Genomic DNA, 24,467 nt, shown 5'->3' with positions numbered 1-24,467 from the left:
GCTTTATAATCAGAATTAGATAATTGGGTGTAAACCCTGCAAATAATAACCCAATAACTAAAATGAACACCAATATGCTGAAATAGTGAGAGAATATTGCTTATTTAAGTCCACACGAAATCTATACATTTTATGGAGCCACCCTATTGTTTTAATAACATTCTGGCACATCCCCAATCACTTTTATTGTAATAACCTGTTGAGGCGTTTCCCTTTTCACCAGGGTCCACAAATTCTCGATTGGGTTCTAGTCCTGAGAATTTTCGGGCCAAGGCAAAAGAAGGATGTTTTTCTGACAGAAAGGTTATCACTCCTTTATCAGTGTGACAAGGTGCTCATGCATAACTATCATCTTTTAATTTTAAAGTATTAATATTGTTCAAAATCAGTTCTTGAAATGTAGTGGATATGATATAGTTATAATTGCAGTAAATGTAGAATTAAAATAAAGTATTTGAAAAATTGTCGGTGATTCTACTAATGTGGTTAAGTACTGTAGTGGAAATACCGTACCATATGGTTAGAATGACGAGAGGTCATTTATCGAAGCAATACGGTATAGATGCAAGGCAACTGATGGAGAATTCGTCCGTAAGAAATAAAGGTAAAGGTTGGTTCACAATAAACCGGGAACGAGAACCAGAATGAAAGCGAGAAGCAGAGGACGTGAATATTAAAATTTTTTATTCACAATAATCCGAGAACGTAGACGACTATGCATATCGATATGCATGTCAATGACGATATGCTAAGTCGATGTTACGCATTCTGATGTTATTTGTGTATAATTGACTAATGACATTCTTTCATGAGTGCAAGGCAGCCAACATAAAACAGGTTAACCAACTTCGAAATTTCAACTGAAACATTTCATTAGGTACGGTACTATAAATATGCCCATGCATCTTTATTATCACAACCTATTTTAAGTCTACCATAACGTAAAATAATAAGAGAAGAAGCATTTGTAATAGAACAAAAATGAACATAACAGTAGTTATTGAATTGAAGCATTAATATGTAGTGTGTAATACAAACAATACAGTAATAAAATATGATTCACTTATGATCGGTGTTCAAAGATGCAACTATTGAAAGTCACGTATTCTCCTTCATTTTCTCATCTTTATACGAGGCGCGCCGCTTATCGTAAACGTGAGGATTTTCCTCAACACTCAATATTAGAATCTCATCAAATAAAACTTGCTCCATGATGCACAGCACAGAACAAAATAATGCATAGGTTATGTCACGGTCTTCTTGCTACAAAATATACGACGACAAAATAGCTTTTAAATGGCAATAGAATGAATCTAGTGGGCTGTGATCGGAAACGTGAACGCCAAAGTTGAAACTTGGCCAACTCTCCGATCCCGATCCCGGGCTCCGGCAAGCTTTTCGTTAATTGTGAATATTCACATTTAAATGTACACATTTTAAAAATTATACCGTTTTTGTTTTCGTTCCGATTCTCGTTTCCGGTTTATTGTGAACCAACCTTAAATCTTTTTTTCCTCCCTAGTGCTCAATGAGTGTGTGCTGAATTTGCAGTCGGGACTTTCACCATGAGAATAATTTTCTTAGAGATTGTAACATGTTTACATTCTGGATTATATGAAGCTTTAGTAAGCCGCTTATATATTGTAAAACTCTAAGGTTGTCACTGCACTAGTAGCACACGTTTTTTCAGAGTAGTGAGCAGGGCAGGCGAACTTAGCTATTATTGTACACTAAGCTGAGGAAGGAACTTCTCGAACACGTTCACGGATTGCCGAGGATCAAAAACCAATAAAGAATTACATGTCGTATAACATTTACTTCATTACAATTTTTAAAGAAACGTTTAATCAATTTCTGTGTGATACGAAAATTAATTTTAAGTAAAAATTCTGTTTTAAAAATTAATAAATTTACACTTTACATTTTGCATACCTTGAAGAGAGAGAATCATCATCATAATCATACGTTACACGGATCAGATCAGTAAGGCTATTACGGCTTTATTCATCAAAACTGGTTAATCCAGTACTTTTCTGATCTTAAAAAAGTCTTCTTTCTTCTACATCATTGAAAAGGAGTCATTTTTTTCCACAGCAAAAGAAAATTGAATTTAGCTTTTCAATGTCGAAATGCCATACACGGTCGCATCTTGTGTGGTATTGAAAGGTGCAGATTGTTACGGCGCTCAGGAACCACAACTTAATTTAGTAATTCTTTAGATTTATAAAGGAAAATGGAAAGAACCATTCCTTTGTGAAACTTCGAAATTGTCTGTTCAAAATTGTCCAAATATTGGTTCTCTTTATTCTTCATGTCTGTTATTGAAATTGAGTAGTTTATTTTGGACATTAGGGATGTACTAAATTGTAACATTCGAAATTGAATATATCATTGTTTTTTTAATTGCTAAGTATTTTTATAGTTTGACAGATTTATTGAGTAATATTATACATACAGATTTTATATTATATTTTCTCTAAAATCCAATGCACGGGTCTTCTGACCATACGTGCTTTGTATCCAAAACAAGTCCTCCTTTGTAGGTTCCCCCCCACCTGTGATTATATCCAACTACTCTCTAAAAGAACACACGTATTAAAATGAAAATGACACAATAAAACACATTATATAATATGTCCTAACCTAAAAGACATGAAAGTGTACAGTTGGGTAGATAATATTATCCCTTCCTCAGTTCGCGTCACGAACTTCAACAGCTGAAGTTCTAATCTTTCTCGCCTTCAAGAGGAACAATCCAGTCTTTTGTTCCCATTCTCTATTCCCCATGAGGTCAAGACATGCAAGCGAACTCCTATTCTGACTTAGCATCGAGGGTGGTAGATATTTTCTCCGTACATGTTCCAATTCAACACACTGTAATAAAATATGTTTATAGGAGTCCTTTTCTCTGCAAAGCGGACAAAGACGCTCGCCTTCTTCGTTGACAATTATATAAGATAAACTTCAACTGAATAGTAGACTACAAGATGCAGATATCAATAAAACTGACTAAATTTCAAACACTTATTTTCAAATAATTCAATTATATATGGAAGCAATGAAAAATTGCAAGTTTATTCCGTCTAATAACTTATCGCAATGGAAGGACTGGAATCCAATATATATTTAAAAGTCTTTAATAATTTTCAACCACAGTGGATCATCCTCAAGTTTATATTACATAATATGTAAACATAGAGAATAACAGAATATAATGAACAGTGCTGTCATTGAGTTAATACAATATTTACAAACATTTTGAAATTAATACATGACACTGGATTATCGTTTATGGATTAATATTGCATATGTGTACATAGAAATTGATAGAGTATAGTATACTGCAAAAATATATTTTATAGGGTAATGTACAATGTGGAAAATATTGAAATGTTAAAATTTCATATGTTAAAATTTGTTAAAATGTAGGTTGAATATGTCGATGAAATCGGTGTAATAAAATAATAGATGAATGAACACTTGAACAGCATGTTGATGGCTGATGAGTCTATGGTAAAGAGCATCAGCTTATGTTAATTTATTAAAAATCTTATCTGTTCATCGTGCTCGTGCAACACAGGTGCTGTCAGTCATAGGCATTGGTGGTCGAGATAAAGATGTTATATGTGTGACTATGACTGACAACACGTGTGTTGCACGAGAACGATGAACAGATGAGATTTTTACTAAACTAACATAAGCTGATGCACTATAACACAGAGTCCACACCTGCGGAGTAACGGTCAGCGCGTCTGGCCGCGAAATCAGGTGGCCCGGGTTCGAATCCCGGTCGGGGCAAGTTACCTGGTTGAGGTTTTTTCCGGGGTTTTCCCTCAACCCAATACGAGCAAATGCTGGGTAACTTTCGGTGCTGGACCCCGGACTCATTTCACCGGCATTATCACCTTCTTTCATTCAGACGCTAAATAACCTAGATGTTGATACAGCATCGTAAAATAACCCAATAAAATAAATAAAAAAACTATAACACAGACTCATCAGCCATCAACATGCTGTTCATTCACAATGCATTTATTAGGCTACGCCGATTTCATCGACATATTCAACGTACATTTTAACAAATTTTAACTAATCAATGGTTAAAATTTTAACATTTTTCGTATTGTACATTACCCTATGAAACATATGTTTGCAGTATACTGTACCCTATCAATTTCTATGCAGACATAGCCTATGCAATATTAATCCACAAACGATGTCCGAATGTGATGTAGTATTAATTTTAAAACATTTGTATATATTGTATTAACTCAATGGGAGCACTGTTCACTATACTCTATTATTCTCTATATTCTCATATGTAATATTAATCTGAAGAAGAGCCAATGTGGTTGAAAACGTTCGTTATTAAAGAGTATTAAATACGTATTATAATATTGAGTTCCAGCCATTAGATTACGATAAGTTACTGGACGGAACAAACTTGCAATTTTTCATTTCTTTTATATAAATTGACTAGTTCCAACCGTAATCGGTTGACTAATTTCACACTTAATCGGTTGACTAATTTCGCACTTACTCGATTGACTATTTTCACACACAAACATTGGCTAGTTTCACACATAATCGGTTGACTAATTTCGCACTTAGTCGATTGACTATTTTCACACATAAACATTGGCTAGTTTCACTCGTAATCAGTTTAATAGTTTCGCATATAATCGGTTGACTAGTTTCACCCGTAATCGGTTGACTGATTTCGCACTTAATCGATTGACTATTTTCACACATAAACATTGGCTAGTTTCACACGTAATCGGTTGACTGATTTCGCACTTAATCGATTGACTATTTTCAGACATAAACATTGGCTAGTTTCACACGTAAACGGTTGACTGATTTTGCACTTAATCGATTGACTATTTTCACACATAAACATTGGCTAGTTTGACACGTAATCGGTTGACTGATTTCGCACTTAATCGACTGACTATTTTCACACATAAACATTGGCTAGTTTCACACGTAATCGGTTGACTAGTTTCACACGTAATCGGAAGTCTAGTTTTATATGTAATCAATCGAATAGTTTCACATGTAATCGTTGACTGTTATCAAACGTAATTGGTTGGCGGTTTTCATTCGTAATCCATTGACTGCTTTGACACGTATCGGTAATAGGTTTTACTATTTTCACACGTAATTGGTTGACTGGTTTGACACGTAATCGGTTGACTAGTTCCGCACATGCTCGGTCGACTAGTTCCGCACATGCTCGGTTGACTAGTTTCACATGTAATCGGTTGACTATTTTCACACATGTTCGGTTGACTAGCTTCACATAATGAAGAAGTGAAGAAGGATATAGAGTACTTGAGGATAGTTTTTGACTTTATTATAATTATTGGAAGACAAGGTTATCATTAATTTCACATAATGGAAAAAAGAGTAAAAAAAAAAGTAGTAAGTTCTTGAAATTTTTTGCCCAGCAAGATAGTTCATTTGAAGAAAATTTTAATAAAAACACTCCATTTGTAGTAAAACTATTCAGAATGAAATGATTAGCATAATTTGATCACTTTTACTGAAAAAATTACTACTCAGGTTAAAGACTGTGATTTTTTGTTATGGCTGATGAGGTTAAGTGTGAGAAACAGCAACAATAATCTCTTTGCTTTCGATATTTTGATGATGATAAACTCATGCGTCATGAAAAGTTCCTCAAATTCTTTTATTGTTCAAACAAAGGAACTACAGCAGAATTATTTGATCTTAAGAAGATGTCTATACATCAAATGGTATTTTCTAAACTTTGAAAGATCTATAGTGGTATTGCCTTGTGAGCAAAGATGACTACCACATAGCTCTGACATCCTTACCGATGAATAGTGTTGATTGTCTAATGAGATGTGTTCGGTTTTTTCCGAGGTTTTCCTCGGCCAATTGAAGGTAACTCTTAGCGTTGACCTCGGACTCATTTCGCCATCATTAAATCACATATCATCATCATTATCATAACCCGGGTTAATTTCACGGTGTAATGTGCAGCATTCGTACAACAGCGCGACCGTTCGTCTATAAGTATCATTCACAGAACAGGAGTGGTAAGTACGATATGCCTCAGGCTGCGTGTAAGCCTTCGGGCCCCTTCTCCATTAAAGGAAAAAAAAAAAAGTCCTAATATCTGCCATCCCAATAGTCTTCCACGGCCTGTAAAAGAATAACTTAGTTTTACCACAACTATGATTATACAAAAAAAGAGAACTTTGTGTTAAAGATGTTTTAATTCTGTGTTTATAAATTGGGGAAGCATTATCCTGGAATGGTGGCCTTTTCTTTGTCTAAATAAAGACGTTGGTGGACAATACACAACTATACAACTACCTGTTAATTTCTGAAATGCATATTCGTAGATCCTTATTTCCATGAACGTGAATTCGATTATGCGCACTATTCAGAACATACAGAGGTGAGCCTGCCTGGAGAGAAATAAAAAATAGGTTGCAGTCGCCAAATTACTTTTCAAGGAACGACCACTCATATAAATTGAGGGAAAGAAGACAGAGGACGGACACTGGAAAGTTTTCTTTTCTCAATCGTACTATCAGGGACTGGAATGCTTTACCTGCAGACTTACTAAAGGCTTTACCAACAACCAAAAATATATTTAAAAATAGGCTTAAGGACTTTACTATTAGACGGTAATTATACACAGTATTTAAAGGGTGTAAATGATATTTTGTTATTGAAGTGTTGTATTAGTGAAGAATTATGTTGTCAGTGAAGTGTGTTGTGTAAGTGAAACGTGTTCCTGTCAGTGAAGCTTTATACAGGGACATCATTTTATTTTTACTTCAATTTTTATTGTACCTGAGTTTTTGAATGTACTTCACTCCCACCCCTTCTACTAAGGAAGTTCCAACTCCACACAGAACCAAGACCGCAGATAGTAAGCAGTACTGAGTCACTGAGTATAGTACGTTCCAGAAATATGCTCGCGTTTTCCAGTGACGAAAGAGCTTTCAATATTGAATCATATTTTCGCACAGGTACTGTCCGTTTGCCTACGTCGCATCCCGATTTCCCCCACCTGCTTCTGCTCGCCCCTCTGTAATAGCTGGGCTGTCTTAGCTATTTTCTGAAAACATTAATTTCTCTTAGGAATTGGAAGTTTACGTAATATTACACAGCTGTTTAATTTAACTTAAATAAAAGGGCCTCGTTAAGTAATTAACTGTCACGTGATTTCCTCCCTTTCTACAATCCTGCGGCATAACCACTTGGACGGACAGTAGATAGCATGTCTGAGTAATTTTATATTTTCGGATCGGGCAGAAGTGAAGATTGAATTTACAGTACGTAGAGTAGGTACAGAATTATTTCAACATGAGTTACTAGTACGAAGGACGAAACTGGCAATTGGAATTAGATGCAATAGTCTATAGTGCGATATTGTGCACAAAAGAACTGAAGCCTGTATCGAAATGAACGGCCACCATTTTCAAAATTGTGTTTAAATATTCATATTATGATTATTTTTCAATTTAACTTCTTTCTCTATATTGTACGCTAATGTGCTGTAGACAGTATAATATACACTGCATAATGAATACGTTCGCATGGATAACTCACTTCGTGAGTAAAAACACTTATTCTTAATACAGTACTGTACTTTGATTAAAGAAAAACCTAATGAAAATTATCAAACTCAAAATCGCGATATTTCCTAGTTTACGTAAATGGATGAACTACTTTTCTTCCCTCCAATACCTAGTAGAGTGATTTGTGTTTTACGCCAGTATCATCGAACTCCAGTCTTGGAGGGGGGAGCAAGCGTGTTTCCGGTTCTCTAAAGGTATAGACAGGTTAATATTAAAAATGTTAGTAAAAATAAAATGATGTCCCTGTAGTTTATAGTGGCAGTGCAAAGTATTTGAACAGTGAAATGTTTTTGAAGTGTTAGCGAAATCAGGATAGAATCAGTGAATTGTGTCGTAGTTCCCGTTGCAGTGAGTGAGTTGACAGCGAAATGAGTGTAGTGTTGAAAGATACTTGTGCAGATATGAACATATCATACTCGTGGGTTTTAGTTCGTACTTAGGTTTTAAGATACAAATTAGATTTACTTTAAATGTTATTTTAAGTGATCGTGCTTTATTTAATTTAGGATGTTCCCTGTTATTATTATTATTATTATTATTATTATTATTATTATTATTATTATTATTATTATTATTATTATTATTATAAATTATTGTTAGTATTAATTATTAGTATTATTATTAATTGATTTTTTTTATTAATTGTGTTTATTAATGTCATTATTGAGTGTAATTAGTTATCACTGCCACCGGGTATATACCCAATGCAGTGTGAATAAATACATACATGACAGTCCAGGCGGTTTTCACGTCTTGATCACTCAAAAGTCTCTTGACTAGCAGTTCTTTGTTTCATAAATGGGAATGCCCAGAAGTCACTATTTACGAAATTTAGACTATACGGTGCATTTCTAACGGCACCCTGCCAAGTTTGGCGATGCTCTCTCCAGTTTCGTGTGGCCTTGCCTCATCCCAAAGAAGAAACGAGTTTTGTCGATAAAAATGGCGTGTTCTTCTTTCTCATTGCTTTTTTCATATATCTTCTGAGCAGAGTAATGTGACATTTAACCATTCACATTGAGAAAATGATTGATGGGAATCCTCTTAAATGGAGAAGAATGCAGCGTTTTCGTATTGAAGACTACTGCCTCATTACCCTGCCAAACTTCTGTCACATATCGTGGGCTTACAAGGAAAGATAGTTTTGAGATAAATTAGCTTCAAAGTTTGAATGTTTATGAAAAATCAGGTTTTGCATTTAAACCATCTACTCCTCCTTGTTAAATAATACATGTATTAAGCTACATATTAGCATGTTTTGCAGATTGAATTATGGTTTTAACACGAATTGAATTGAATTGAATTGAATTGAATTGAATTGAATTGAATGAAACTATTTATTCACAGATTTTGAACTTCGTTATATAAAGAATACATTAAATGACAGATCTTTTTTAGAGGGTAAATCATAAGCTTACCAAGAATCATCTTCAGAATTATCACTTATCATTTCCACTGTCATCCACAGCAGGTACTGGACCCTTGTCAACTGCAGAGTCACATGTTGGCAGAGTGTTGTACTAGCTATGCAACTCTTCAGGAATGATACTCGCTCGACAGAATTTTAGAAGATTATTCTTCTTTGCTGAGCTTATTGGAAATGGATTTGAGTATTCTGCTAGCGGTTGTTTTAGACAAATAAATGGTCTTCCCTCTCCACTAATTTAGAGCGCTCTATATTCATCAGAATACTCACACTTATATTGCACACTTTCTCTCGTGTAATTGAAAGACTTTACTTTGAGCCAATTAATAACATCACCATTCTCATCTTTAGATTTCTTTTTCACCAATATTTTCGCCACCTTCTGTACGTTGAAGTATAGGATATTTCAAAAGTAAACGAATTAAGTCTCAACTCTTATAGCTCCTTACACTCCTTAGTAATGAAATCTTCTAAGTCCATTACAAACAAAATGTTGACAGGAAAAGAGTATTAAGTGCACTTAATACCTTTTGCCTGTACACCTCAATATCACTTTCAGGGTATCTGTAGGGGCAGAATGATTTTAGCTCATAACCTGATCAGGTACACAGTGTTCTACGCTAGTGATTAACATTGACTGCATATGTTTTTCTCATAAACATGAACAATTATATGACAAAAGGAAGGAAATTATTGCAGCTAGCTTTGCAGATGACTTTGATCGGAAAACAAACCTCAAATACGCCAGTTAACTCCACCATTAATTTTTTAGATCCGGTAGGTTATTTTGCGACGCTTTATCAACATATTAGATTATTTAGTGTCTGAATGAGATGAAGGTGATAATGCCGGTGAAATGAATCCGGGGTCCAGCACCGAAAGTTACCCAGCATTTTCTCATATTGTTGAGGGAAAACCCCGGAAAAACCTCAACCAAGTAACTTGCCCCGACCGGTAATCGAACCCGGGCCACCTGGTTTCCCGGCCAGACACGCTAACCATTACTCCACAGGTTTGGACAATAATGGAATAAGACAGACAGCGTTACTACAGCATGTTACAGAACTTCGTCATCCCTAGACTAAGGAATCACGATATGGAAAACATAATCTTCATGAACGATGGCGCTCGATCCCACATCTTTATCCCCACAAAACAATTAATTACGCAGATATTTGGCGATCGTGTCATCAGTAGGCACTTTCCAACAATAGGGCCTCCGCGATCTCCAGATTTCAATCCGGCCGACTTTTGGTTGTGGGGTTACCTTAAAAAACGAGTTTTCCTGACACATCCAACAATCCTACTGAAACTGAAAGACGCCATCTCCCAAGAAATTGCCAATATTTCAAGATATTATCTGCAAAATGCTGTGCATGGTATTGCAGTCAGAATGCTCTACGTTGAACAAGAGAACGGCGAACATCTTCCCTATATTTTGTAAACCCCGTTGTTTGCCCAACACTGTGAGTTTTTGTTTTTTCCCTATATCAAATATTATAATATTTATAGCGGTTTAATATTTGAACTGACTTTTGAAATACCCTATATTTCGTACAGAGGGAAGGTTCAGAGTTTACGAATAATTTTTTTTCTGAAAACACTTTGTATCAGAAGCAAGGTAATTCTGACTCCCTCCAAACACAAAGGAGGGGGAATCGTAAAAACAGTGGCCTTCGCCAAGATTATTACGATTTCTCCTCCTTCCTGGAGTGCTGCTAATGATTCAATGGAGAATGAAGTCTTTCTGCCTTCCAATCGCCGCTCTTGAGAAATTTTTTCAATGTACTTCAATCCAAACATTACAATTTAGAGGTTTTAGAAATTTTAGCATCTTGTGATGTTTTTATTTTACATGTCAAGCCTTCCCTACGTTAATTTTTTTCTCATTGCGTTTCCATTTGCTTGGATTCCTTTTTCTCCGTATACTTCCACGTTCTTGGGTTGGTTCCCCAGATGCCGCTCATTTTTCATTATGTTGTGAATACCCAGAGTTAGGATGGTAATGAGAATCTAAATCTGCAATATCACTTCCGAAAGCATTATCAATTTTCCCTAATGCATCTTGTTCACTTATGACTGATGAGGTTCCTGCTGGTAAATAATCATTAATTTTATTTATTGCACCCTGAATAATAATTGTTATAATAAATTAAATCATCATGTTTATTCTAGATGTTATGTTTTATTTAATTTATTTCGCCTATCTGCAGTTCCACTCATTCAAGACGAGTAATTCTATACTTTTGGTTACACCCTTCTCACAGTTCAATTGTCAGATCATATCAAATTTAATTTATTAATCAAACATTTTTAATAAGAAAAGGAATGTCCACAGTAAAATTTTAAATATTTACTACCTTGTTGTCATTAGGTGGTCTACGTATAGAATATATTGTTTCGGTATTGTTTTTAATGTTATAATATATTATTTAAATAGTTTTAATAATGAACCTACTGGATCCCAAAACAAGATTAAAAAATATAATTAGGTACAATATAAAAACAGCAACTTCAACTCAAAATATTAAAGTAATTACAGATGCATCATCTGAAGATGATACAAAAAATGGTATGGTATCGAAAACGTTCATGTAAAAATCTTATTCATGTAAATGACTATTATAGTAGATAAGCATTGGCGGCTTAATAAAAGTGTTACACATTAAATTATAGCAGCTTATCGGTAACAAAACAAAAATGAAATTGATATGCAATCAATGTTAATGGCATAGATCACTGTGTACCTGATCAGGTTATGAGCTAAAATCATTCTGCCTGTACAGATATCCTGAAAGTGATATTGAGGTGTACAGGCAAAAGGTATTAAGTGCACTTAATACTCTTTTCCTGTCGACATTTTGTTTGTAATGTTCTTAATAATTTATGAAGGTTTCATTACCAAGAAACTATAAGAGTAGAGACTTAATTCGTTTTCCCAATAGACAAAGCACAATTTTTTGTACTTATTACCATTAATAACTCATTTTTGGTATTTTTGGACTTAATACCTTTTCCTTGTAAGCCCACGATATGATGATGATGATGATGATGATGATGATGATGATGATGATGATGATGATGATGATGATGATGAGAAATTATGATCCTTCGAGTGCTGTGCTTCATAATGACGGCAGATATTGACTCCGTGATCATGTGACACTTCTCTTGCACAAACACCATAGGTCAATAGTGTAGTAATTTTAAGACATCTGGTTACAGTACTATAAACAGTTTCTTCTAACACTCATAAGGACATTGACAACCCCCGATAACTAGTTTCTAGAATTTGCTAAACTAGTGGGAATATCTGTACGAAAAAGTATTTTGTAGTTAATTCTATAACTCTGTTTGCTGTGAAGAATTAACTTTGAGTCAATAGTATAAACTATAAAATCTTAGAAATAGCAATTCCAATCCCGATATAATTCAAATACATTACTCGGCATATCTTGAATAAAACGTTATTTTCTTCAATTCTAGTCATATCTTAAACCACCCTTTCATAACACATACGGAACAATGAGCTATTTTACGCATGAGTTAACGTGTAGAATTCCAGTTTACTCTCCATGAAAAACTGACAATTCAAGATCATGAAATTCGTATATAGGAGCATCCACATCTTCTAAGAATGCTCTGCTATTTTCAGACGTCGCGTCGATACAAATTTCGATGTAACTTTGATATAACAATTTAGTATTGTTGATGGATAGCGCATGTGACGTAAAGTTCATAACCTAATGTTATTTGTCTATGTTCATAACTGCACCCCGTTGTTATAGAACTGTTTCATGTACCGGTAACTTAGATTTTGCATTCATTGTACATTTAAAATTTGATTTCCTTTCAAACAGTGTGTAATTTTACTATTGAAATAACGTGGCCATTTAATTTCACTGCTCAAAATAAGATAGTCTCTGACAGATTAAATAATCTACACACTAGCCAATCGTCTAATTGAGGACCTGGATACAATAACAGCGCAAGACTACTCACACAACTCCTAGAGACCAGGAGCTTACAGAAATGGTTGCAATGTGCTGCGCTCTCATTGCACCTCGGCTACAGCGTGAATAGGACAAAATGGCGCCTACTCGTGAGACATGTGCGAGAACAGTGCATGAAAGTGATGAAGGAAATAAAAACGTTGAACTGAATCATAATCATATTAATTAATTCAAAGAATCATCCAAACCTCTTTTCCAATCATAGTGCATTTATATACATCTGATAAATTAGTCAAAACTTGTATTTAAATAATATTTGTGCATCCCATGCAATAAGAGTGTATGTCGAGAAAATTTAATAATTTATAGCCTTGAAATCATGCAAGATATTTAAGTACAAACTTTAGAAATACATTATCTGATTTTTAATCCGTGTAACATTAAAATCGTCACACTAGTGTTTATTGTTAAGTTACTCAAATTTAAAACTTTGCCTTTCAATTTCTCAAAATAACTTAAATCTACTTACGCTGTTATTGTATCTAGGTCCTCAATTATATTATGATAAATACCGTAAAAACGTAATTTCAGAGACTGATAACGTTTGCTCGGAGCATAGCCGTGATCCAAGAAGGCACTAACTTAATTTCGCTCCAAGAAAACACTTACTTAACACTTGTCAGTAATGAGTACAATGACAAACTGAGAAGGTAGAGAAATATAGAACGAAAGGTACCAAAATGGCAGCTAGGATAAGTACTGTAATTGCGAATCACCAATAAAAAATAATGTACTGGATCCCTATTGTGTTCCACACGACCACGTGAAGGTTCAGCCTTTTGTATCTCCCAAGGGAAGGTACACCTCCCATGTGTACACACTGTCCTATTCTGTTCTATCTTAGGGCTCTGTCCTCTAACTCAGGTTGTCAAAGCTTCTGTATTTCGTCCTCATATAGGCCATTCGGTATTTCGTGAAACCTGACTGCGCGTCAGGGAAAGAAGAAAGTGGATTGAGAAGCTTCCCTCCCTTCCTACGCTTCTATTTGTAGCAAGCGAGCTCACTTACTCCCTCTATAAGGTTCTTACTATATGCTACGGCGCACACAAGCATTTGGTTTCACGAGATAATGAATGACTATACTAAAAGCAGTACAAATCCAACAAGGTTCACGTTTTAGTAAGATAAAGTACAATAATCGCTCTTGAGGAAATGTTGAGCGGGTTTTCGAGAGCACGCAATGCAGGAGCTTTGACATCCCTGCTTTGACTTGATAGCTGTATTCCTTAACCCTTAAATTGGCAATGTATCCTATAGGATACAACAGGTTAATAGGCTATATACTATAATTTTAATAGAACAATATCAAAAAATTGATAAGAAAATTAAAATTTCACAATAGGCTACTAGAGAGAGAGAGAGAGAGAGAGAGAGAGAGAGAGAGAAATAACTCGTCCGGCCTTAATTAAGGATGACCACGAGGATCCGGAAGTTAATAGCAAACAAATATAATCAGTTAAATATGAATATTGTTATAAAAATAAAATGTAATAATTAAGCACCATTGATTATCTATTATAAAATAAAATCTTAGCAGATGACTATAAAATTATACTTATAAATAAAAGATTTTATTTAAAATTAGCATATCCTTAATTAAGGCCTTCTGGGTTGTATAAATGAAACTGTATAATCTGCAGGGAATCTTTAATAATTTGGGAGATGATTTTTTGAATTTAAAAAGATGATATTGATACCTAATTGTTTAAAAAAATTATATGTACATTTTGGTAAAGAACTCCGAGCACCAAAAAATAAACCTGTCACTGACCAATTGAAGAGAGGGATGTTATATTGGCACTAAGGTAGGGAATACAAGGTTCATAAATGACCCTCTTTTCATGATCAACCTGATGAGCTTGGTTTAGATCTCTCTCCATGCGTATAGTTGGATCTATGATAATAGCCTTTTGTTGTTGCCTGTTTATTGCTATTATATCCGCTCTTCTGTGAGAGTCGTCTTCAGAAATGCAGTGGATCTCTACATGGACATAGCGATAGTTGTTTTCTTTGCAGTCCGACACAGCTTAATAAACTAGTATGAGAAATGAAGTTTTGCCAATATAAGGGTTAAAATGGTAAAGTCATCATGATGAACTTTTCTCTTGATAGAACGTTTGACGTTGCATTTGTCCACAGGTACCTGAATGAAAACAGACTGGACTCAGTTCCACTATCCCTGCCCCTACCTTCACTGCAGCTTCTATCACTGACACACAATCACATCGCTTGGATCGAACCCGGTGCTTTTTCGCAGCTGCCGAGACTCAAGCACTTGTAAGTATTACGCTGTAATTAAATTGCGTATGTTGCTAGGATACGACGCAACGTTCTTCAATTAAATTGCGCCTTCAACTGAATTCGAGGAATAATTAATATTATATTGATTTTTAATAAGTGAATTCTTGTCGTATTAATTGGAAGATGAATTATTTATTAAATGATCACCTAAATTTCATAAAAAGTGTTTCGTTAAAAAGGAGTGATGGTTTAAAAGACTGTATCCTAGCAGTGTTATTCGAGTCTAACCAAGTATAGTATGTCCTCATACTCGTAAAATGCAGGTAGGGGGAGAGTTAGATGCTAAGTTATGCTTAAACACAACAAATTAAAAATGAAATAATTTACGCTTCTGTTTTCGAATACAACGAGAAATCATATGCTAATCTTTAATGAGATACCTAGGGACAATATGAATTTCTAACAGAAAAGGCAGCAGACACACAACATTTTTTCTGAATTTCATTGAAAATACCGTCTTTTTGTCTCAGTTTTTTTTTTTTTTAATTTTTAATTAGTCATTTTACAACGCTTTTTCAACTGCTATATTTATCTAGCTTCTGGATGAGACGAAGATGATAATACCCGTGAAATGAGCCGAAAGTTACCCAGGATTTGCTCTTAAATGGGTGAGGGAATCTTATAATCTTTTAGCTATTCTGTGTTGAAGATCCCTTGTAAGTTTTCGACCTTCGTTAGGAAGTTGGCCTCATGTTTCGGCGGCTACTATGCAGTGATATACAGACAATAATGTTCACTGGTTGGACTGGCCTGCATAGAGTCCTGATCTCAATCCCATTGAGCACCTTTGGAAGGAATTGGACCGGCGATTGAGGTCTCGGGAGATGCGACCAACTTCCATTGTCCAACTGAGTGCCATGTTGCAAGAGAAATGGTGACGCATTCCAGTGGATATCCTACACAAACTAGTGGAGAACATGCCTGACAGAGTGGCTGCTGTTATAGATAGATAGATAAGTGCATTTATTGATGCATAATAAATTATACAAACTCATGTACACAAGATCCTTCGCACGAGCCCGTACGGCCATTCGTGCTATAACTATGCACAGTTTGAATCTTCAAAACGAAAATAATACTTACTAATAATAAAATAGTAACACAACAGTTATTATTATTACTACCGTTATCATTAATTATCACAATTACAACTAATCTAACTTCAAACCAAATTTCACAAAAATAATAAATATAAAATAAATGTACGATATGAAAAGAGAGATAGAGAAAAACACAGTGAAACATAGAAACAGAAATTATTCAAATCAACTTTACAGGGAGTTATACCTGAAAATCTTGATTTGCATAATACACGTCACTGTTCGTCAACAGAAAACCACAACTTAAGTCACACGGAGTTAGTGTGCACTCGAAGTTGGTTGCTTGACGGTTGTCAGCCCACTTTGAGGTCTGTGGATATAGAGGGAAAAATTGGATCGGTGTCGGTTAGAGTTCCCAAGTAGCTCAGTGGTAGAGCGTTGGTACGTTAAACCAAAGGTCCCGGGTTCGATACCCGGCTCCGGAACAATTTTTCCCTCGAAATTATTCAAATCAACTTTACAGGGAGTTATACCTGAAAATCTTGATTTGCATAATACACGTCACTGTTCGTCAACAGAAAACCACAATTTAAGTCACACGGAGTTAGTGTGCACTCGAAGTTGGTTGCTTGACGGTTGTCAGCCCACTTTGAGGTCTGTGGATATAGAGGGAAAAATTGGATCGGTGTCGGTTAGAGTTCCCGAGTAGCTCAGTGGTAGAGCGTTGGTACGTTAAACCAAAGGTCCCGGGTTCGATACCCGGCTCCGGAACAATTTTTCCCTCGAAATTATTCAAACATAGAAACAATTCAATTCCTTATTGAGACTGCACGAAATAATCCAATAGTAACAAGAGGTGGTACCACGAGATTCTAAAGGGGCAAAGCAGTGCCCAATTACTTTTTGGTAAATAGTGTATATTCATAAATGTCAGAAGGAGTAGAAAAAAAAATCAGTTTGTAAAGGCCAGTCAACTAAACTTACTCGTAAACTGAAACCGCATTCATGTGTGTCTACATGACCTACAAGATTTTAACGCAAAAATGTTTAACTACACTTACTGATATCCCTATACTCTAACCCTACTGGAAAGTAAAATGGTGCATTCTTTTATCTGTGGTTAGCAGTAGAAAATCCTAAGTCTATAAATATGGAAAGGAAAATTCTGTGCGCCTTTCATGCTTTCCGCGGTGCGTTTACGAATTACTTACAGCGTTATTTTGTTGCGCTTTTCATAAAAAGAGTGCAATAGTTGCTGCGCACATAAACACGTACATTTAAAATAAATAATTTCTCCAGTGATGAAAGAATGTAGCATATTATACCGAAGAGAAACTCAGGACAAGAAATTAATTTAAAGTAAAATATTTCTATCTTACAAGCTTAGATCCCCAATGAAGGACAGCTTTGTGTATTCCTGACGTGAGATACAGTCGCTGTGCTTCCAAAATCCGCTGTGTGTTTCTAAAAGGATTTTGCAGGAGAAAGGAAAAAGCAGTGTCACTTTTAATTCCCCTGATTTACAAAACTCCTTTCGGTATAATTTCAATAATTACAAGGAAAATGATAAAATTATACAGAAAGTAGCATTGAAAGTCGAGGGAATTAAAAATGACAACGCATTTTTCTTTCTTCTTCAAAATCTTTATAAAACACAGTGAATTTTGAAGAGGCAGAGACGATATATTAAATTCTATATCTACCAGAGTTGTAGAGCTTGAGACTTGGTGATTTCATTATGAACCCCCTTTCTTTAAATTAGATAGAACGTCGAGGATCTGCTACTCTTAAAATTGTGTTCCAGGTATTTGTCGTGGAATCAACTCTGGGTGCTGCGAAATGATACATTTGATAATCTTCCTGAACTTCTCAGCTTGTGAGTATTAAGTTTAAGACACTGCGAACAGTATTGATTTATATTTGTCAATCCTCATTATCATCATCCTCATAGATTTGCTCATGAGAACTTTTTTCATCTTTATGTCCCATTACTGTCTCCAACTCATGGGATGTCTTTCTTTGTTCCTTTATCTTTATCTAATTTAATTAGTGACATTTTTAGACACTGTTTTATCTTTTATTCTTTATCCGTATGTATAGTATTTATTAATGTAATCTTCTTTAATTTTATTAATAGCGATGTTATTTGTAAAAGTTCTCATATTCATGTTTCGTTTTCTTTATGTTATTCCTATTTTAGATCCTTCTAAGGTTAATGAAAAGTTCATTCTGGCAGTTTAGAATCTAGCTTTAATTTTTTCCGCCTATTAGTATTCAGCATTCGAACTCGGAAGACGCTAAACTTTCATTAAAGTGTCAAATCCAAATTTAGTATGTGGTATTTACCTCAATGTTATTGGAAAGTTTTTAATTTTGCGCCTCTGCTGTTTGAAGTACTTAGTAATTGAAGTATTTTCATTATTACTGACGTAAATACATCTAGCCTATATCGAAGGGTCACTATGCCTAAAAGGTAAATTTAATAGAAAACGTGATCCTACTTACGTAAAATTCTTAGGATATAATGTTCCACTGTCAGTGTTCCTCCTATTATAGATTTAGTTGTCCCAAACTCTAGTTTCTCACCTTGAACTACCATTTCAGAATAAGAGGTAGTTCTTGTCTATTTGAGGGAAATTTTTGTCATAAAATTTCGGCAATGTATGAGACCGGTCCCACTCAACATTGTGATAAATTTGGGGAGCTACAGTGAGCAGAGAAATCCAGTTTCATGATTTAGCTATAAGGGCTTGGGAGATTGTGCTAACCATTACCACACGTTACTCCCGTACTGGTTGGTTAATCACTCACCAATGCTAAGGCATGTGAACTTGAGGCCAAATGTCGATTGGCAGGTCTTAGTTCTCTATGGACTTTGATGTATAGAACTATTATTATTATTATTATTATTATTATTATTATTATTACTAATTATTATTATTATTATTATTATTATTATTATTCCTATCACGTGTTAAGCCTGGTCGTCTCACTCCATCGTTTCAGCGGACATCCCAAAGACCTTTTTCCCAATGGGTGATAATTTAGTGTTTGGCATGGTATCCTTGTTCTAGGCATCCTGAGTATATGAGATTTCCATTTCTGTCTATAATTTTGAATTTTTTCTCAAATTGGGTCAATATTTAATTCTTTCAAAATATCCAAATTTTTCTTCTTGTCTAATCTAATATAGCCAATTAGCAGTGATTCGGTGTTTATCACATTTAGGCTACGTATGGTCCATATTATTATTATTATTATTATTATTATTATTATTATTATTATTAATTTTGTTGTCTGTTTTCTTTGAAATGCTGGAATTGAAATATATATATATATATCCAATTGTAGCCTTTTCATTTTACGTTGTCGGCCTCGGTAGCGCAGTTGGTATAGTGCTGGCCTTCTGTGTTCGAGGTTGCGGGTTCGATTCCGGCCAAGGTCAAAGGAATTTAAGTGTGCTTGAATGCGACACGCTCATATCAGTAGATTTACTGGCATGTAAAAAAAGTGCGGGACAAAATTCCGGCACACCGGCGACGCTGATATAGCCTAACCTTGGCAGTTGCGAGCGTCGTTAAATAAACCATAATTTGGAATTTTTAATTTCACGTTAGTACTGTATGATGATTTATATAAAGAAAAGAATTTGCATTAAACACTGATAGGAAACTTTTATGCTGGGGGAATAGGAAATGAAACACAATAATAAAATTAGGAGCAAAACATGAATTATTAACTTGAGATGAGGGTATTATAGATTGCTGAATTGTAATACTTGATTACCAGAAAACAGGATCCAGTATCGTAACAATTGTGGACAACGAAAATAGCAAAAATGGAATAAAAATGAAGGAGAACTAATGAAAAACCCTGCAAGAAGTGGATTTCGCTTGTGAGTTCGTCGGAAAGAACTGAGATGGTTTGCACTGTAATGAATTTAGGTCTCGGATTTTGATGATCAAAAATTAGTATTGCAGTGTAGTATACTTTAAGATCAACAAACATTTCCTATATCTCAGGTAAATCCTCGCTATCACTGGGTACTTTGTTACGATCTGGTTAACATTGACTCCGAAATTTATTCATTAATTTTTTTTTAATTAATGTAAACAAAAGGAAGATTACGGCATCCTCCCCGCAGGTAAAAAATCAGCGGAGCAGAGTTTATACAGAAAGGGATTATTTTCATTTGAAATACCATGTGTTTAGCAAAGATGCTTTGAATTCCAAAGCTGTATAAACAGGCGCTTACCTTGCATATTGTGGGACACAACTTACGCTGTAGATTCACTATCATTCTAAACTTTTAAGTCATCAAAAACAGGACCTTAATGATGATGAAAAAGATGACGATGCAAGCATAATGTTTATGAGGATGATATCTGAACTAGGAGTGTTGTTGTCATACAATATCACATGACTTAAATCACGAATGAGCCAATTTAGTTTCAGTAAATACCGTGTGACATAGAAGTCACTTGACAAATGAAAAACATTACTCTAATTGAAAATAGAATTTAAGACCTGAGAATGATAAATGGATAAAACCAAGACAGTAGTTTTGAGATAATAGAGAAAAACTATTTTCGTAATTTTCTTTAATCATTCAGTAAATGTCTTAATAGTCACTGAAAAATGTCGCATATCTTTTAACATTTTATATCATTAAAATAAATACCAATTGAATCTCCAATGAATTATTAATAAAAAATGACAGTGAAGTTATCCAGTTCTCACTCTCAATCAAAACTCTAAATTTCTTTCGATACAAAATGACTAAAATGTGTTTGAGCATAAAGAAAACATAATTTCATTCTACTATAGTAAAAATTAACTAATTCCCTTTAAATTATTTAGAAAAAAATATAGGGAGAGTCGGGTAGTATCGGACATCGGGTAGTATCGGACAGTGCGTTTTTTTCATCTACCACCATATGGCAGTACCTGAATGACATGGTTACATTTCTCTATGCGACATCACAAAAACGTAACCATGTCAATCAGGTACTATCATCGTGTGGTAGATGAAAGAAACTCACTGTCCGATATTACCCGACGTCCGATACTACCCGACTCTCCCCTAAGCAATAAACGTATCCAGTTCTCACACTCAAAGGAAGAATATTAATGTCTGCTGTTAGGAGACATATCATATACATATGCTAGTATTGTCACTCTGAGTCCATATCTGTGTTCCCTTCTTTACTATCCACTCCTACTTCACGAATATGATCATACCACTCCTTATACACTGGAGGAATGAACTTCTCAAGCTTCAAAATATCACCCAGTTTTTTCTGACTTATTGGCAAAGGCGAATCGTACAGATTTCCAACTAAATCCAAATTAACTTCATCCACATGCACTCCTTTCTTCATAGTAACAAAAGTATCAAACAGAAGCATATTGCGTATCATGCTGAGAGTGAGAACAGCATAAGTCTGGTTTTGTCTAATTCTCCTTCTCAACAAAAGTGAAAATATAAAAAATCTCCACAAATCTCCATAGAAAGAAATCAAGGGGTGTGAAGTCTGGTAACCGTGGAGGCCATGACTGAGGTCCACCTCGTCCAACCCAATGCACACCGAACATCCCATTTAGTGTCTGGCAAACTGTTAGAGCATAATATGCCGTGGCCCTGTCTTGTTGAAACCACATTCTTATCCGTTTGTTCAGTGACAAATCATTACAGGAACTCCATTACAGTGCTGTCTAGAAATTCCCCATGTGTGTGTTGGTTTTCATTTCCATAAAAGAAATGTGATCCCACAACCATATCATCTAGTATTTCACACTACACCATGACTTTTAGAGTACCAGAGTTGTTAGCTTCACGCATTCATCTTGGGTTTTCTTAGGACCAGTACCGTGCATTTTGTGTATGAACGTGTCCATCCAGAAAGAATAAGCATTCGTCGCTGAACATAACATCTGAAGGAAGGATTGATCAGTACGCAAACGCTGAGTGATCCCGTTTCAATATGTTCTCTTCTTGAATGGATCCTCTTCTTGCATTGTCTGTAAATGTGTTATTTGTAGGGGTGAAAACTTCCAGATTTCAATATTTTGCGAACAGATTCTCTACTGATACTATTTTCTCGAGCCACATAGCGCACTGACCCTTTAGGGCTGGCCGTCATCTTCGCAATCACGTCTATTGAATGCTGCCCTTCAGTAGCATATTTGGGACGACCAATTGGTTCCTTATCGACTACACTAAAGTTGTTTTAAATGTGTGCAATAATTTGGCTACATTTTGGTATGATGGTTTTGGAATGTCAGGATAACGACGATGATACTCGTCTGCAGCATCTCTAGTTGTCCTGTGATTGTCCCCACAGAGCTGTACTAATGCCACTCGCTGTTCAGGAGTCAAAATGATCTATGAATACGGTATCAATCTCACAACTGAAAAAAAAAAAACAATTATGTTTTTTCTTCAACTCTTATTCAACTCAAAATAATAACTAAGTAGCTTCAAACAATAAACAAAACAAAAAACAAACTACTCTAGCATTTTTGTTTACCGTACCATAGCCTACTTCAATTTATATACTGTATTCATTTTACGTATTACCACATTCTAGTATATACAGTCACGAAGCTTGAGTTGTGAGGGTGCTAGGAACAGTAACCTGTGCCGATATCATTTCGCATTGTCTGTAATGAGGCGATATTAGCGATCTTAGTGGTTAGCAACTATCTATGGATACATATTTACTACTTATTGAGCTTCGTGCCTGTATATACTAGACTGTGGTATTACACAAAAACTAATTCAGGAGAATTCTGTCGATACAAAAGGGGAATATGTACTGCCAATCTAACAGTACAAATGAAAAAGGTGTCTCATTGTCAGATTACGGACATCTTGGAGGAAACACGTCCTTATGTTACTTTGCACAATAATTATTTATTTCAGTTTTACAATTAGTAATGTTTCTAATATGTTAAACTGACTTCTGTGCCACACAGTATTATATCTCAACATAGTAGTTAACAGAAAATTACTAGCCTATATCAGAATCATTTTTACGTGTGGAATAAACAATTTCGTAATAAGCACTGTGTTTCTTTATAGGAGCCTGAATGGAAACAAAATTCGTCTCTTAGAGGTGAACACGTTCAAGGAAGTCCCATTACTCACATCTCTGTAAGTATGTATGCATTGCATATTGAATCGAAGTTGATATTTTATTGATTACTATTTCGATCCAAGTGCACAAATACATAAGACGTGAACGCTACAAATTTTGTCATAAAAGAGTGACATAACATGACTAGGATTGTGCGTCTTAATGGTGTCTGAAACGGATAACACCTAAGAGGGATATTTTAAATTTTTATATTAATTCATATGGTAAACTTTCGACTTTACATTTCATTGAAAATTCGCTTTGTTGAACCATTTAAACATAATTTAATTAAAGAATGCTTACCGATCATAGTACATGAAAATGTTAAGTTACAGCTTGATGCTATATGAAAGCCAGTGTCGTGGGTTCGATTCTCACGTGGAACTATGACGCTTTCTCATTATGAAGTTGTCCTGTGTTGTCGTAAGGCATCACCATGCCACGTCACGAAGTGCTCAGTATTCGATTATTTTGAAGATTGAATTACAGTAACTCCAAAGTATGTGGCTATTTGTAAAGCACCTCGAATAAAAAATATAATGAAAGAGTGTTCTATGGATTTAATTTGAAGCAAGTAAAATAAGCGAAATATTATATCCTCTCCTAGATTTTGTTTTGTGTAACTGGACTAAATATCTTGTTTCGAAAGGTTTCTTCCTTACTTGTGATTGTTACAGATACTTGCAGGACAACCAGTTGAAGCTACTAGACAGTCGAGTGCTGCGTCACTTACAGAATCTCGAACACATGTAAGTATTAAACAGCAGATTTTAACTTGTGACTTCAAGCTGTTTTAAAGAATAGGTGATTTATGGGATAAAACTTTACATTTTGTCCGTTTCGAGCGTGGCAATTTTTTTTTTTTTTTTTTTTTTTACTATGGACAGATAATACAGGCTGAAGGAACGTCAAGGTTGAAACATTAG

General features: G+C 35.0%; 1 protein-coding gene across 1 annotated transcript in view; it reads left to right on the top strand.

Annotated features, from left to right (window-relative positions):
* LOC138700427 (relaxin receptor 1-like) overlaps positions 1-24,467 on the top strand; it is a 217,732-nt gene that overhangs the window by 143,552 nt on the left and 49,713 nt on the right. The window contains exons 9-12 of the mRNA XM_069827044.1: positions 15,201-15,338; positions 18,207-18,278; positions 23,487-23,558; positions 24,219-24,290. Of these exons, the coding sequence (XP_069683145.1) occupies positions 15,201-15,338; positions 18,207-18,278; positions 23,487-23,558; positions 24,219-24,290 (354 nt within the window). The remainder of the gene's footprint in view (positions 1-15,200; positions 15,339-18,206; positions 18,279-23,486; positions 23,559-24,218; positions 24,291-24,467) is intronic.

This window comes from Periplaneta americana, chromosome 5 (genome assembly GCF_040183065.1).
Source record: "Periplaneta americana isolate PAMFEO1 chromosome 5, P.americana_PAMFEO1_priV1, whole genome shotgun sequence".
NCBI lineage: Eukaryota > Metazoa > Arthropoda > Insecta > Blattodea > Blattidae > Periplaneta > Periplaneta americana.
This window is presented reverse-complemented; position numbering and strand designations above follow the sequence as displayed.